Genomic DNA, 17,067 nt, shown 5'->3' with positions numbered 1-17,067 from the left:
AGGAGGCTGTGACAAAGCGCAGATACCAACATCACTCTCTCTCACTCTCTCTCTCATTCACACACACACACACACACACACACTCTAAAAAATGCTGGGTTATTTTTTCAACCCAACCGCTGGGTTGAGGCTGCTGGGTCATTTTATTGGGTTGTTTTAACTCGTATTGGGTCATTTCTGTAACCCAGCTTGTTGGGTTGATAGTACAGCGCTGCTGGGTTGACCATTTAGGACTGTGCCCCTCTTCTCCCCCACCTGATGTGGAGCACACTACCCAGCACCTGGGTGACTTTAACACAGCTGCATAGTTATTTGAGAGGTTGAAGAAAAAAATCGGTACGGTAGACATTCTTTCAACCGTCCAGTCCAGCAGCTGCTGCCAACAAATGCAACGGAAATCAGGCGATTTTGGAAGGTATGTATCTGTTTTTAACTTCTGCATTTTAAAAAGAAATCCAGACGGATTTTAAAAGTCCACCCAGAGACATACCCTTTGTGATATGAATGAATATTCTGCCTGACGATTTCATTCAGTCTCAAGCATGCCAGCTATATTAGCTAAGCTAAGTTAACATTAACAACAATATCTGTTCATGTTAAATCTACACAAAGACAGACTCATAAAAAACACAGTTCTGTGTTCACTGGGTATGAACCGCTGAACAGAAACAAAACGAACTTTTACAACGAACTAAAATTAGCACAACAGCTGTAGGTAATGTTAGCAGACAAGTAACAAAATTATGCTTTGCGGTGCAGCTGAGGTTTATCAGCGAATGTTAGCTAATACAGCGAAGTAGTCTCTGCCCAACACACGTAACTGACGGTAATAATCATGGCAAACAACATCTTATTAACTAATTTAGGGTAACTTCATATTATAGCCATGTTACTTATTGGGTGTATTTTGGTAGTAGCGTTACAAACACCTTGGATCCACTGACTGAATAACGTGCTAACATTGGCTAGCTAACGTTAGCATCGCCACTACTGAAATTACGTTTATTAGCCTGGTTATCCAGCTCATCTCCAAACGCACGTTGTCGTTTTGTATTACCTGTGTTAGGTTTAAAACAACGCCATAATATTAGGTCTCCTGGTGGATTTTTAATGTTTGTCAACATCATTCATTGATAATGATTCATGGAAGTCTTGATATAAAGCTCTGTAAATAACTGATTCTCTTTTTTCTTTGATTGACAGGGCTGACCCCCGAAACGGACCGTGGAATCTGCCTGCCTTCATGGAAGTATCACAGACTGTTCAAAAATAAAGAAAAGTATAAAATAAATAATCATGTCTGTTTTATTTCATTGCATGGCTATTCTTGCCCATATAATATGTTGTCTGTATTCGCTGTCAACAAAATGTGTGACTTTAAGTTTGGCTATTTAAGTGAAGTGTTTTAAAAATGAACCAGTGGATTTTTTTGGGATTTGGTTTCAAATATAACCCAAACATTATGTAAATTTAACTAAACATTCGTGTCAAAATAACCCAACACATTGGTTAAAATATCAACCCATCCGCTGGGTTAAATTGAATAACCCAATTTGCTGGGTTGAGATAACCCAATGCTGTGTTGGACCCCATTTTACTCAGCAGTTGGGTTGAAAATAACTAAATTTGGGTTGTTTTTAACCCAGCATTTTTTAGAGTGCACACACAGAGAGTGTTGCTAGTACAGTCATGTACATTAATATTGATATATACAGTCAAGCACCATAGTTGCAGCATACATTGAGAAAGGAGTAATTGGGCTATGTGGCAGTGGTCATAATCATAATTCAAAAGGGGGTTCTGTGTGTGTGTGTGTGTGTGTGTGTGTGTGTGTGTGTGTGTGTGTGCGCGTTTGGGGGTAGATGTGATCTGGACTGCCTCTCCCTACTTGTGCAAGACCTCTCCCTATAATCACAAACAGAGTCCCTGGCAGCAGCACCCGCATACTACACCCCCCGCACTCCCCGCCCCTCTCCACCCCCAGCTCGGCTCCTTGTCAGTCGTGATTAATGGCAGTCGGGCCCAGTGCGCCTTACGTTGCCAGTTTCAGCGATGTTCCCCTGATACTTAATGAACTCTGACAAACTTCTTTTCCCTCATTGTGTTCCTCCATTTCCCTCCCCATTTAAAGCACTCCCTGAAAATGTGCAATGGTGGCACCTCAGTGACAGGTCCTTCAATTAGCTTTAAATGAGCAAACTGGTGGTAACGTCTATCCTGATTCTCAAATGAGTTCCTTCAAAACTGATAAGTATAGATAGATAGATAGATAGATAGATAGATAGGATATAGTAGAGATTAGTCACATTTTCTGCATTATATTATACAAGTTATATGTCACATCAAATTGTAAGACTATTTGAATTCTATTTTGTTTTCAACAGTCCTTCATGGATATTTTCCTTAGCGATACTGTTGTCTTTGTCGCCATCTGGTGGACATAATGTTTGCAACAGTGGATGTACGGCACTGCACCAGTCCTAGCCTACTACAAGTCAACTCAAGTTATTCATTTAGACTATTCCAGTTTTTTAGATGTAAATAATACACTTTCACATACATATTGTATAGGGTGTCCCACCGTGTCTCTATCAGCCAAGGGGTTCTTGAAGGCTACTGAAAACCTCTGGTGTGTAGCTTTCTTCGTCCTCTTTGAAACGTTTAGATTTCACTTTAAGATGGAGAAGCGGCCAGTAGTAGGCCTAGGTAGGTAATCACTAACGTTAACCTATCTAACCTTGAAATTGCAATTACATGTATGGCTACTTGCCCACTCAATAAATGCATAACTTCCAATGCACGTTTAAATGTGGTAATGTTATACTTTAGATTATTGCCAGCTCCAGACTTACTGGACTAAAATTCTGATAGCAGAGCTGTTGCGTGAGATATCAATGCGCAGCACTTTCGTTTGGCAGATTACGGTCAACACGTGTAGAACAGCAGGTGCTCCACGGTGACCATCTGGAGGCACAGCTCAGACAGGTAAGACAACTACGAATGTTTTGGTTGCAATATTTCTTAGTGTATAGCTTTTCCGGGAAGTTCAGCTGGGCGTGTATCTTGTCCATTTACTCTTGATCGACAGTAATTTCTCACTTTGTCAAATATGCATAATGCTAGTCAGCTTCTTAGTTTGTAGTAACGATCACGCTACTTGGGGCTTACCGCCCAGCTAGCTAACAAGATAGTTAGCTTTCCTTCACCGACTGCCACTGGACGTGAAGTTCACTGTAGCTAGCTTGCTATAACGAAAACCAGAAGGTCTGATACACATTGTAATAAGCTGCATTTCGGCTCTTTATATCAAGTTTTACACGTCGCGACAACTTTCTCAGTTATGGTCTAAATTCGATTTAGCCAGCTACGCTACTTTCAGCACAAAGAACAATCATGGAAGATATGGATATCTATCTAGCTATGTAGCTTGCTAAGCCTAGCATCTTAGCGACGATATTCAGTTAAAATATCTTGAAGCAAAGTTTTTACAGGACTCAGTGACGCTAGCAGTAGGCCTACACTAACGTTGGCTCTCACCACTTTTGTTGTGTAATTAGCTGTCAGCTGTGCTGTGTTTTGAAGGTGAATGAACATGAATGAAAGATGTATGTCGGTTTGTTATGGGGTGGCGTCTACCTGTAAGTAAACTGTTACCAAAGACTGACAGATTTTCTACCCTTCTTGAGTCAATCCTCTTAGCTTGACTGCAAGGTCACTTGACTTAACAGCGAACGAAATGCGGGGAAGTAACGTTATGTACAACATACGTGAGGTTAGCTGACTTTCTGTTTAGTTTACTTTACTCTCATGCCTGACTTGGGATGCACCCTCGATGGGTCACACAGCTGACCAGATTAAATACCGTGAACGGATGGTAACGTTGGGGCTTTTGTAAATGTTTTCAAGTGTCGTGGATATAGAAAGTGAGACTGTTAAGTTAGAGTTGTTATTACACTGATGCGACTATCTAAGTCGCTATCTAAGCTATAACTAACGCCGATGCTATTCTGCTTGCTCCATAATTTCTATTTCAGGATGTCAGCGGGTGCCGTCTTCTCCGTTATCCTAGCTATTGGATTAGCAGCACTTTTTTCAGCTGTGCACAAAATAGAGGAGGGACACATTGGTGTTTACTACAGGTAATTACTAATTAGGCCAATAGCTGCTACTAGTCAGCCAAAAGGACCCTGTGTTCTTTTCCCAAAGGGCTTGTAACTTGTTCAATGTAAAATGACTGCTCGCTGGTTTCTGCCAGTCAATGTGATGACGTTTCAAGCGATTAATTTTACAGCTGAGCCATAAAGTGATTTAGCTTTAATAGCAGCTCTGTGTGTGTATTGACTGTAGAGGAGGAGCACTCTTAACTACAACTAGTGGCCCCGGTTTCCACCTTATGTTACCTTTCATCACATCCTTCAAGCCTGTGCAGGTAAGTTGAGTGTGAGTGTGGTTGAGACAGAATATACTGCACTTTGTATCCTTGAACAGCTTGACCATGTGCTTCTACTTTGCAGACTACTCTCCAAACAGATGAAGTTAAGAATGTACCGTGTGGTACAAGGTATGTGTTACACATTACAGTATAAGCAAAATAATATTGATTGCCATTCTAAGTGTTTGCTTTTTTTTTTCCATTATTATTACATCTCTCATCTGGCACCACTTTTGTCCAACAGTGGGGGTGTTATGATCTATTTTGATCGGATAGAAGTCGTGAACTTCCTTGTGGCTTCAGCTGGTAAAGTCAATATTCTTTTTTATACCACTTTTGACTAGGCCTAGCTTACTGGAATAGTCACATGTAGCACAGATTATACAACAGCACATTGTGTGTGTGTGTGTGTGTGTGTGTGATACAAGATACAAGATGCGTTGTTGTGGAACACTGTCACTGTCAGTATTGTTTATGATGCAAATGGATGTAGATAATGCAAATAATGATGTAAAACTTCAGACAGACAGGCAACATTGTCATGTTGTAAATATATGTGTTATGCGTGTGTTTTGCAGTGTATGATATTGTGAAAAATTTTACGGCTGACTACGACAAGGCCCTGATCTTCAACAAGGTCCACCATGAGCTGAACCAGTTCTGCAGTGTGCACAGTCTGCAGGAGGTGTACATTGGGCTGTTTGGTAAAGGAGGATATTGTTTTGGTTGTAATGTATCTCATGTGGAATTGTGGTCAATGAAAGGGGGATTTTTTTTGTGCAAACTTTGTTTGTCATTGATTGTTTTTCATGATTTTTCTTGATTTTTATATACCGTGTACACAAAATATACACACTTGCACCTGCTATTGTGTCTGTACAAACCTGGGATGACTACTCACATTTGAATCTGCACAATAGTTTTCATGCTATACTACTCTGTCAGAGGTGATGAATGACTTATTTAAATGTGCCATTCCCTTTTCCAGACCAAATAGATGAAAACTTGAAGATGACTCTGCAAGAGGAACTGACAAACATGGCCCCTGGCATAATCATCCAGGTAAGTTGGTCCCTGCGTCTATAAATAGGTGTGGTCTGCCATTCTGGTGCAAAATTTAAGCTAAAAATTCTATCATATTATACATCTCCTGCCTGTGTTCCTGAAACGAAGTTTTGAGATTGGCGGGAACAGTCTATGCCTATGGCTTGGTTTTAGCCCCTCTGACCGTTTCCTTTTCTTGCTGATAAGACTCTATGAAGACCTGAGATTGTATTTGACAGGGTACCCGTGGGGTCTAATATTGAAAAAGTCTTGCATTTAATATCAAATTAAGGCCTTAAAAGTATTGCATTTCATTTTCAACATCTTCAATTTCATTCACCAGATCTTAATTTTCCTTTGGTAGAATTAATGGATACCGTAGTGCAGGGTGGGAATTTCGTCATTTTAGGGGCAAGGCCATTTGGCCTTCACCTTCTTTTTTTTGTTAGGGGCACCAAGGCCACCTGATAGGGCACAAAGGCCACTGAGTAAAATTCGATGGTTTTACATTTCAGGGTTATCTCGACACAAATACATAGACCCGCTAGCCGCTGTAGGCTTTGAGAAACACTAACGCAGCCTCAAACTTCTTTAAGTTGAGGCCCAATCATGGCAGACTTTGGGGTCATAGGGCCCACCTACACATAGCCTACCTCACCCCACCTCTCATCAAATCATCATTATGATTATCATATCACAATTAGTATTATGCTATATTGTTAAACATGCACTTTCACTTCAAAGCAGTCAATGTTTGTGCCAAAATTGTTTACAAAAAGTTTGTGAAAACTATGCACATCAGGGGTCTGCTTTAGGCTATACTAATGTAAGATAGATAGATATAGATAGATATAATTTACAGTTCATTCTTTTGCATGTTTGCATGAGAGATACTTCTGAAAACAACAGCAAATATGGGTGTTATTGTTTTGGGATGTTTCCCTCGTGCAAGCATCATAAGCCGTTTTCAGACAGGTTTCTGCACATTCTGCGATAATTACCTGCCGCATTTCTGACGATAGCGGACATTCTGACATGACGCATAGGTTTGCTGAAAGCAAAAGTCCGTGAACATTGCGAAAATACACCGCTGTCTGAAAACGGCTACACTCTGGTAGTCAAATGTAGAAATAAAATGATATGGTTTATAATGAAATTTCATTTGAATGCCTGAATGTAAGAAAACACAATAGCAACGTTTGTCTATGGTAAACGGCCGTGCAGATAGGCGTAAATCTGGAGATCTTTAAATGAAAGACTAAGGCTACAATCTTCTGACCATGTTATATTCACTGACCATGTTATATTCATATTTGACTACCGGTAAACAATAGTCAATGCTAAACAATGTTTGCGCTGTTTGTATGGAAGTTGCGGGAATCCTCGTTGCTCTATTAAATGTTGTTGAATAATTAAATAGCCTTCCGAAAGGTTGAAGCAGAGCTTTGACACTAACGTTATCATGTAGTTTCAGTTTCTGTCACGCAAACGCGCGCACACATGCATTCAATGAAAGCTCATACCACTACTTAATCGTATGGCTCTATGTTTAATCACATCGAATTAGCTAGCATTTCTTCCTGATTGCAGTAACGTTTGCTTTCTTTTTCTGTCGGTCCGCGATTGTGTGATCAATTGCGCAGCAAATTATCAGGTGAAGCACGGACCTAATTTCACTCAAAGAGCAAAGAGCGTTCCGTATCAGTTCAATACGGAACAAGACTTTTATGTGTCAAATACGGGACGATTCCGTACTGAATGGTTGGTAACCCTAAGTCAGGGGCATAAAGGCCACTGTGGCCGTATGATGGGGTTTTTTTCACGGGGCATCAAGGCCAAAGTGTAGGGCAACGGCGGCCATGGCCGCATGGCCTTGGTCTAATTCCCACCCTGCCGTAGTGTCAGGTAATCGCTGTAGAGACTTGTGATAATATAGATTTCAAAGGGAAAATATGCCTCTTCAGAAAATAATTGGAACTATCAATTTTATTTTGAAAGTTTGTAACCCTCAGTCATTCATGCCATTCTAAAGTGATCGTGTGTGCAAGTGCAGGTGCATCTGAAATATCAGCTGGAAAGATAGGAATGTCACAGGTTGAATATTCAAAACAAGACTTGAATATTCAAAACAAGTAAATGAGCATAGCAATGTACCATCATGTTTTTTTCTATTGTTGTGAGCGTTCTCAATATTAGACCGCTATGTTGCCGTTTTTGCATGAGAAAAATAGACACAGGCTACTGTGTTCAACTTTATAGACTCTATGAGTTTCAGCACAGTTTGAATTGGTCAGGATTGGAGGATATGGTCTGAGGTCTTCAGATTTCTCTCAGCGCTTCTAACAAAAGAGACTAGTTGTGTCTCAGTCCTGCTTCAGCCCTTCCTGTTATCCTGGAGTCAGATGCAGTACTGCTGGATGTCTGTAGATGGCAGTACAAGCTTACTAAGAGCAGAGCTGTATGTAGATAGAGTTTGGCCAACTTGAGAAACAAAGTTCTGAGCGATCCTCTAGATAGATAGTTATTTTATCGATCCCCAAGGGCCAAAGAAGTAGAAAGCCCCCGCACACTCTTCATTTGCAATTGTAGTTTTTTAATGCAACGTTTCGGTCAGATGACCATCATCAGACAATTTTACAAAACACAATTCAACCAGGTCTGAAATACACAGCTCAAAAAAATAAAGGGAACACTTGTTCATTGGAGTATAGCATCAAGTCAGTCACACTTGTGGGATATTGATCTGGCCAGTTATGCAACAGAGGTGGTTGTGAATCAGGTTGACCTGCTTTGATGTCAACAAAATTTACTACAGGTGTACTAGAGGGCCAACTGTGAGACGACCCCTGAAACAGGAATGGTTTTACAGGTGGTGGCAACTGGTCATTTTTTCATCTTCATCCTTCTTGACTGATGTTTCACTAGTTTTGCATTTGGATAGGGTCAGTGTTACTACTGGTAGCATAAGCCAATATCTGGAGCCTACAGAGGTTGCACAGGTAGTCCAACTCCTCCAGAATGGCACACCAATGTGTTCCATGGCCAGAAAGATTGCTGTGTCTCCCAGCATAGTCTCGAGCATGGAAGAGATTCCAGGAGACGGGCAGTTGCTCTAGGAGAGCAAGGTAGGGTTAGGCTGGGTGAACCATGCCTGAACTTCCGGGGAATTTGAATTTCGCCCGGCAGCTCAGGCTGGATTCCAGCAGTTCTATGTTTGCTGCTTACTGCCAGAATCTTTGGGTCCATTCAGAAACGGCCATACTCTAGTCCTGGCACGCTATTGGCCGGTGACACGCCGAAAACGAAACTTAAGCGACGCGAAGTGCAGTAGAAACAAAGCGCAGCCACGCCAGACTAAAGTTCAATCTTAAAAGATTGAGTTTAGTATGGTGAAAACCAGACTAGGGTAGGGTGGCAGAAGGTCCTTAACCCAGTAGGAGGACCAGTATCTGCTCTTTTGTGCAAGGAGGGACAGTAGGAGCCCTACTATAGCCCTACAGAATGACCTCCAGCAGTTCACTGATGTGAATGTCTCTGGCCACACTGTCAGGAACAGCCTTCATGAAGGTGGTCTGAGAGCCTGATGGCCTCTAGAGGGACCTGTGCTCACTGCCCAGCACCGTGGAGCTCAATTGACATTTGCCATAGAATGCAAAATTGGCAGGTCTGCCACTAGAGCCCTGTGCTTTTCACAGATGAGAGCAGGATCACCCTGAGCACATGTGACAGACATGAAAGGAGAACATGATGCTGCCTACATCATCATTCAGCATGACCGGTTTGGTGGTGGCTTAGTGATGGTCTAGGGAGGTATACCCTTGGAGGGATGCACAGACCTCTGTGGGCAAGACACAGATAGACAGAAGACACCTTGCGTTTCTCCTGGTGCACAATGATGGCCACATGTGGCGAGATTGTACAGACAGTTCCTGGAGGATAAAGGTATTGATATCATTGACTGTCCCCCACACTTCCCTGACTTAAATGCAATAGAACACCTCTCAGACATTATGTTTTGGTCCATCCAACACCCTTCTTTCATTTCGTAACACATTTACCAGTCCATATCAGCATAGATATCTAGCATTATGTATCTGATGTGTTTTCAAAGTGTTCCTTTTATTTTTTTGAGCAGTTGTAGTTTGGTTGACATAATGATAACAGTCAGATAATCAGAATAACAGAACGTCTTGCATCAATAAACCCTTCCCATAACGCATGTTAATAATAATGATAATAGGCAACTAACAATGCAGATAAGGTAAACATGTTGTGGTCACTCACTACAGTGGGCAAATTACAGGCCCTTAAGACATCATAGGAAAATATACACTGCAATATTTCTGCAAGGGGCTTTTACATATTGACAAATGTTAATAATAAAAATGTATAGGCATGTTAATGGTGAAAATAAGCGATTTATTTCAACATGCCATATTCACCACAGGGTTACCCTGTAGAATCAACTGATTTCGGTCTAAAACATGGTGCCCATGATTTGAGTTGTCTGAGCTCTCTGACTAAGAGCAGCACTTCCAACAATAAACTGAAATTCCAACCCTCTATCTAGGCTTATTTTATGGTCATCTGTGGTTAGAGGGTATGGTATGTTAAGTGCTCATCGTTTGAGCTCAGAGTTTACGACACCATCGGGAGCCATACGTTTCACTCTCACTCACTCACTCACTCTCTCTCACAGATTCTAACAATGCATTAGAAATCAAATACATATGTCAGCGGTCCCCAAATAGTTTGGCTCAAGGGTCATATTATGTCAAGCATACCAAAGACCAAAGGATTAAACTCCAGCAAACATTTAAAAATGGAATAATAATCAACCCAACGCTTTGTACTGCACCTCCGAAAAGACTTTGCAAAATCATGACAATATGATACCTGCCAAAGTTAACTTAAGATACTAACACTAAAATTATTCTAGCATGGGGCTAAGTTTGGTGTCATACATTTTTTTGATGACCCCAAATTAACAAGTATACCCTCCTGATTGTGGAAATGTTTTTTTTATTTTTTATTTTCTGTTTCACGGTTCCTTGATCAATTGTGCTGCAAATGATCAGACTAGTGGATGAATGGGGACTCTTGGATAAGGATGTAGCAATGCGGTCTTGAATACGCATGGGAGTGTGTGTGTGTGTGTGTGAGAGACTGCGCAGACTGAGCAGAATGAACACGGTAGCACTCAAGAACAGACAACAGTGCCACAGTAAGTAGGAGGGTACAATGGGGACAGAGTACGCACCGTCAGAAATCCTGCAGGGCCTGGAGCACAGGGTTGGAATGTTGGCCTGCCCTCTCAGTATCTGTTTTGTTCGGCTGTAGTAGAGCAGAAGATGTGGGCGACCGCCCACCCAGAAAAACGCTTGATTTGAAAAGCTAAGTTTTGGGAAACGAAGGGGTCGAGCAAGTCGTTGTGCCCCCCCACCTTCACCCTCTGTGCTACTTCTTCTGATGTCTGCTCCCTGGGTTTTTATTTCCTCTCAGCATGGGGCGAGAAGAATACAGAATTACACTTCCCAGAAATGCAAATGCTTACAGGAAATCCACTTTGGTAGATTTCAGTGGGCTTGCATGCCTGAGGCACAGATTGATAATTGTTTTTTTGTTTTTTTTATGTAGTGGTTGCTTTTCTTCGGGGCATCTGTTATACAGAATCAATATTTCCATGAAAGACTCTTTTTTTCTGCTTATCGTCATCGTTCAACACTTTCATTCAATCTTTTTTTTTTTTCCATTCATAGGCAGTTCGAGTCACCAAGCCCAATATTCCTGAGACCATACGCAGGAATTATGAACTCATGTGAGTATATATTATGCTTTCTGCTGACCTGTTTGGCCATGATTTCTTGCCAAGGAGTTGAGTTGCAGATCTGATGATTTACTGCACAACTCCCGCATATATTAATCCTCTTCCAACAGGAACAGAAAACAGGATCGATTTGGGAAAGAGACCATTCTATACTCCTTACCATGCCAAGTTAAATGAAAAATTTGAAGGGGGAACAGGTTAAAGTTCTTAATGTTACTATTCTTGGACGTGTTTTTTAGGGGGTAGGGGAGCGGGGAGGGGGGTCGTTTAGAAAAGACTTTCGGTAACGCCGCCAGTCACTCTAGCCTGTTGCCAAGGTGTAAACAGTTTGAACATTTGTCTTCTCAGCATGCTGTACATGTGATTCCTTAGTGAATGGAACAAAACAGATTAATTCAGTCAGCCTCTTTGCAATCATTGCAACTTCTATTTGTATATAGTGTTTACAGATACATATACAGTGCACTGCATGTATACAGTATGTTGCAATGAATACTTCACACCAAGCCAGTAGGCTAGACAGTAATGTGGAAATGAAGCACTAAACGACGATCACGTGTTTGGATGCTTTTCATCTTCGGTGAGATGGTTTTACAATCAAACCTGAAATACAACGTAGAATTTCAGAGTTTCGCCACCAGGGAACAGCCATCTTTGATCTAGGCAGTTTTCTACGAATGTAGAATTCATTAGTCTGCAGGCTGTGCCTTTCATGCTACCTCTTATCTCAAACATAACCTCTTGTGAAGTAGGTTTGGAGTTCAGCATATGTTATTATTGATGGTGATGACCTTGGTTAAAAGAGACCCACTTTGTATCAGTCTAACCAGTGGGGTATCCTACGAAGCTCGATTAGTGGGTTAGCGAGGTATGTTGCGCTCTAATCCAGGGTATGCTGTCATACGAAAGTGGATTTGTTTTAGCGTCACTGTATCACCATGGTATCTTCTGCTCGCAACCAAACCTGGTCGGGAGCAGGTTATGTGCTAAGTTATAGCTCAAATCGTGAAAAATCACCGCCCTCTGACTAATCCTACTGACTACTGACCAATCAATTATCTTGAAAAACAAAGTCATCTCAAGTGTGAGAATCTGTCATACAGCATCTCCGCCTCTTCAAACATTTTGAAACTCGAAGGCGCTTTTAACTATGTTGCGCATGCAGATATATCACTACTATGGACATGCATACCATACAATATCTGATGACCATCGATTTCTTTTTGATATTATAGGTTATATAGGATATTATAGACACTAAAAATTACCACCCTAGATTACGCTACCGCTCATAAATGCGGAAGTAACCGTTTTTTAATATAGGCATCTCCATATTGTGCATCTCCACGTTTCAGGATTGGCCAAAGTCACCGAAACCCCGAGAACGCGCACAGGTCTGAGCTGAAAGCCTAGTTTGACAAATTTATCACATACCTGCTATGGTAGGATCACTTAACTTAATACCCGAGTTAAGGCTTTGTGCAGCCTCGATATGTCTAGATAGCCTAGATACTGTATGTCTAACTTGCTTCGTAGGATACCCCACAGGTGAAATTCAAGGAGGAAAAAAGTGAGATTAAGGCCAAATTGCGTTGTTATTACCTGTAATTTGGTTCCCTGGTCGAGTAATCACCTAGTGTATATTATATTATCGTGAGCATTTTTGATTGGACAAGACTGATGGACTGAATTTAATGCAGTTTAGATGAAAACTGTAACTGAAACTGTATCTGTTTGTGTGCTTGTGTTTCCCAGGGAGAGTGAGAAAACAAAACTGCTCATTGCAGCCGAGACTCAGAAGGTTGTGGAGAAGGAGGCTGAAACAGAGCGGATCAAAGCAGTGATTGGTAAGTGCCAATTGTAGTATGATTCGTTCCAGATTTACTATTTCTTCAGGAAAGGACATTGTTTGTTAAGAATTTGCTATGTCCCTGCGGACTAAAAGGATTTTGGGAAAACATCCCAGCTAGAAGTCGTCTGTTTAAACCAATAAACAATGAGAAAAAACAGTGTTTATTTTTAGCTAAACATATTTGGTCTCTGCTTCTCACAGTGTCTCTATTTGTACCCTTTTGTTTTTTTTAAACCCTTCCACCTCCTGGGAACAGAGGCTGAGAAGCTTGCCCAGGTGGCCGAGATCAAGTTCAGCCAGAAAGTGATGGAGAAGGAAACGGAGAAGAAGATATCTGAAATTGAAGGTGTGTGTGTGTGTCCGTGTGTGTGTCCGTGTGTGTGTCCGTGTGTGTGTCAGTGTGTGTGTGTGTGTGTGTGTCCGTGTGTGTGTCCGTGTGTGTGTGTGGGTTAGCGTAGATAAGAGTTTGATGCATGTCCTGAGAGAATGTGAAACATCTGTGGAGTGGCTGTATTAGAGAAGCACACTAAATCTCTTGACCTTCACCTTTTTGAATAAGAGATACTGCCATTTCTTCAAATACTTGAAACTCTGTTGTGAAAACCACAAGACCCAACAGATTTGGACAGAGTGCATAAGGCATCTCAGTGGTTTCCTAATGTATTCAATTTGATCTCTTTTGAGCTCAGGAAGCAGACCTGACCTGTTGCCTGTCTTGACTGGCTTCTCTCTACTCCCCTGCCAACAGACTCCGCTTATCTGGCCAGGCAGAAGGCAAAAGCTGACGCAGAGTTCTACTCATCCCAGAGAACGGCTGATGCAAACAAGGTTCAGACCCCCATCATGTTCACACAAGAGATTTCATATGTTTGTAATATGAAAGTGGCTGGAAGCGTCTGCAGTTACATTTCTAAGTCCTCTGCACAGTCTGAACTTCTCTCGCCCTGCTCTGAAAATTGTATTGTCAAAATTCTGTGATTGATCTTTTTAGAAAAGTCTCACCTTTTGAAAGTTTTAGAATGTCTTGCTAACATAAATGTTAAAGAGGAATAATGCAGGATTGGCGATTTCAGCTCTGGTTGCTGGTTTCGTTTTCGCTCGTTTTATGCTTGCATATTTCTCTGCAGAGCTTCCCCGACAGCTTTAGCGTGTATATTTATTCATATATAGGCTATATATAAATATATAAATTGCAAGCGTGGTTCTTCTTGTTCCTTTCGCGTCTCTGACTTCCAGATGTAAACAGCAGACGATCGTTTATCAGAAAGTTGCAAGGTTGTAATATCGGATAGGGACACTAGGGGCGGGAGCAAATGTGACTGTTTTCGATAAAACTGGTCAGTCAAGCAAAACAACGATTTCTAAGCGATTTTATGAATATGAAAAAGTTGCATAGGGTCTCTTTAAATGCTGAAATGGCCTTTTATTTAACAAACAAACCAACTGAACTTCTTTCCCTTTCCTTAATCTCTCTCTCTTCTTCCCCTCACTTCCCCTCCCCTCCCTGCTCGACACAGCTGAAGCTCACGCCGCAATACTTGCAGCTGATGAAGTTCAAAGCCATCGCCACCAACAGCAAGATCTACTTCGGCAGCGATATCCCCCACATGTTTGTGGACTCGGGCCCCACAGGGACGCCCATGTCTTCCAAGGCCATGGACATGCTGTCCGAGGGCATCCTGGACTTTGAGTGACTGACACGGGGCGAGACCAAGCACCACTCCCGGGGCCTGCAGAAGTGATGGAGCCCCTCTAGGCTGGAGAGACAACACCCCTCCTCTCCCCTCCCCCATTTTATATGCTGGGCAGCTGGTGTAACTGGTCGCGACTTAGTTAGTCACCTGACCCGCTTATGGCAGGAGCAGATGCTGGTATAACCCTCAAGAGTAATGGAATGTAACCATCTGTCATTACGGTGCCCACTCACGCCTTGTACTGTACATAGCCCTTTCCTTCTGTTGTATATGCATTCCTTGCAAAGAGGGCATTTAAATGTAGGATTATGTTATGCTGTTTGTTTGTTTGTTTCTTTCTTTGTTTGTGTTACAATCATGTGGAGCAGAGTTTCTCCCTTTGGATCTCTGACTAGAGCATTAATTAGATCCATCTTCATTCTTCCAGAGCAATTACCATTGGCCTCATTTAGCTCATTCCACAACATATGTGTATTGCCAGGCCATAGTACCAAGACATCTGGAAATTGCATCTATCTCTAAAGGGGAGGCCTCTGCTGAGTCAGTGTGAGTATTAGTGCACTGTGTGTGCAGTTTCATGATCATTCCGGATATCAGCAGGCAGATCACTGACAAACCTGAAAGAAAGGGAGAAAAAGTAGTGGCTCGCTAACAGAAGGAAGCCTGCAGTGTTGCCACAGTGACCACATTCTGTTTGGCTCATGATGTTCTAAACCAAACTCTACCTTTTGGCCGCCTTGGCGGACACCATAGCAGGGCTTTTGGTAAGGCACACTGATTGTTTTTGTTCGTTATAATAAATGCCTGTTCCACTGCCCGTCCTTTGTCCACTTCAGTCCCCCAAAAAAATATTTATCAAATGACGTAATTTGGCCCAACCATGCCTATCTAGAGGGGATGGTCGGAGGGAGGGATTCACTCATTAAACACTGAAGCACTATTCTGGGAAAGGCATGAACTCTGCCTGTTTTGGCTACATTCTGACTAAAATGGGCACTTCACAGTTCAGAGCAGTAGTACTTCTGACCCTTGGCTCTGCTTTGGTAACATTTCAGAGGCAGCGGTGTCTTGACGGTCCTTGCTGGGCAAACTTGGTGTTTGTGTCCTCTTATAATTTAATGTTGGCTGCTGCACGTCCATGTTGTTCTCACTGTTTAATGTTTGCTTTCAGTTTTGTAAACCGTCTGAAGTAGACCAATTTTTTTGTCAAGAACATGTCTTATATTGATCTTTTTAACTTGAAAAATGTGGTTATTTTAATCGAGTGTTATTTTTTAATGGCTGCACTTAAACATACCTGTGCACGGCATGAGAGTTGATACACTGGCGTGAATTTAGTTGTGAATGGATTTGGCCCCTCTGACTAAACAAGTCATTCATATTTCAATGACAGTTTTACTAAAACGGACTTTCCTGAATCCTCTCCCAAAGTAAGTGCAGCTTAGCTGTGGTAAACTATTAGTTGTTCAGAAATAGGATTATGATTGAAATGTTTCTTATGATCAGCTGTATCAAAAGCACCTGTTGGTCACACTGGTTACTGTTTTGATACTTTGTTTGATACAGTAGTTTGTCCCCACATGAACCATTGAGTGACCTCCAGCTCAGGATGACTTGAATATGACTTGAATGGAACTATTTTTGCACTCTTTAAATTATATTGTGGGGTGGGGATGACAAGGAGTGTATTTTGTTGTTTATACAATAAAAATGTATAATGATTGACTATTGTCAGAATGGATTTGTCTTCTGTTCTCTTTATTAGTCTAGAGAACACATTGTGCTAACAATCCCCATAAAAGGTTCCAAGCAAAAGGTGAACGTATAGTTTTGAATGTGATGTGTCATCTTGAAATGCACTGGGATGTGGCTTGATCATGTCCAAACTTGCATTTAAGCCATTTCAGTTGATATGAAAGTAGGTAAAGGACAAAACAAAGTGATATATGCAGGCGACAAAACATGGTGAACTTGAGCTTTTTGATAAGCTCAAAGGGGATTTCCTGACACAATAGTTGAGATGCAAAGTCAGGTTCTCCATCAAACATGAACACCAGGACCGTATAGACCATATGAACTACTGTTTTCAAATGTTTTGTTTGGAGAGAGTCAAGTTTCCCCTGAAGTGGTCAAGTCAACTGTGTCCCACCTTATTGGCAGCATTTCTGGTAATGCCTTCTTCAAACAAGCATGTGGGTCAAAACACTTTGGGCACTCT

General features: G+C 41.6%; 1 protein-coding gene across 3 annotated transcripts; it reads left to right on the top strand.

Annotated features, from left to right (window-relative positions):
- The first annotated feature begins 2,900 nt into the window (after positions 1 to 2,900).
- On the top strand, positions 2,901 to 16,572 carry erlin2 (ER lipid raft associated 2). 3 transcript variants are annotated; one of them, XM_062543135.1, is made up of 12 exons: positions 2,901 to 2,985; positions 4,035 to 4,139; positions 4,348 to 4,429; positions 4,515 to 4,561; positions 4,677 to 4,738; positions 5,011 to 5,136; positions 5,421 to 5,494; positions 11,236 to 11,294; positions 13,059 to 13,150; positions 13,412 to 13,501; positions 13,904 to 13,983; positions 14,673 to 16,572. In XM_062543135.1, the coding sequence occupies exons 2-12, from the start codon at positions 4,036 to 4,038 to the stop codon at positions 14,847 to 14,849; spliced, it is 993 nt and encodes a 330-aa protein (XP_062399119.1). In that variant the 5' UTR covers positions 2,901 to 2,985; position 4,035; the 3' UTR covers positions 14,850 to 16,572. The 3 variants fall into 3 exon arrangements, with proteins under 3 accessions (XP_062399119.1, XP_062399120.1, XP_062399118.1); XM_062543136.1 differs by lacking the exon at positions 2,901 to 2,985 and adding an exon at positions 3,135 to 3,264; XM_062543134.1 differs by lacking the exon at positions 2,901 to 2,985 and adding an exon at positions 3,589 to 3,638.
- Positions 16,573 to 17,067: the final 495 nt, after the last annotated feature.

The sequence above is a fragment of the Sardina pilchardus genome, chromosome 8 (assembly GCF_963854185.1).
Source record: "Sardina pilchardus chromosome 8, fSarPil1.1, whole genome shotgun sequence".
NCBI lineage: Eukaryota > Metazoa > Chordata > Actinopteri > Clupeiformes > Clupeidae > Sardina > Sardina pilchardus.
The sequence above is the reverse complement of the archived record's forward strand: the minus strand, read 5'-3'. Positions and strand labels throughout refer to the sequence as shown.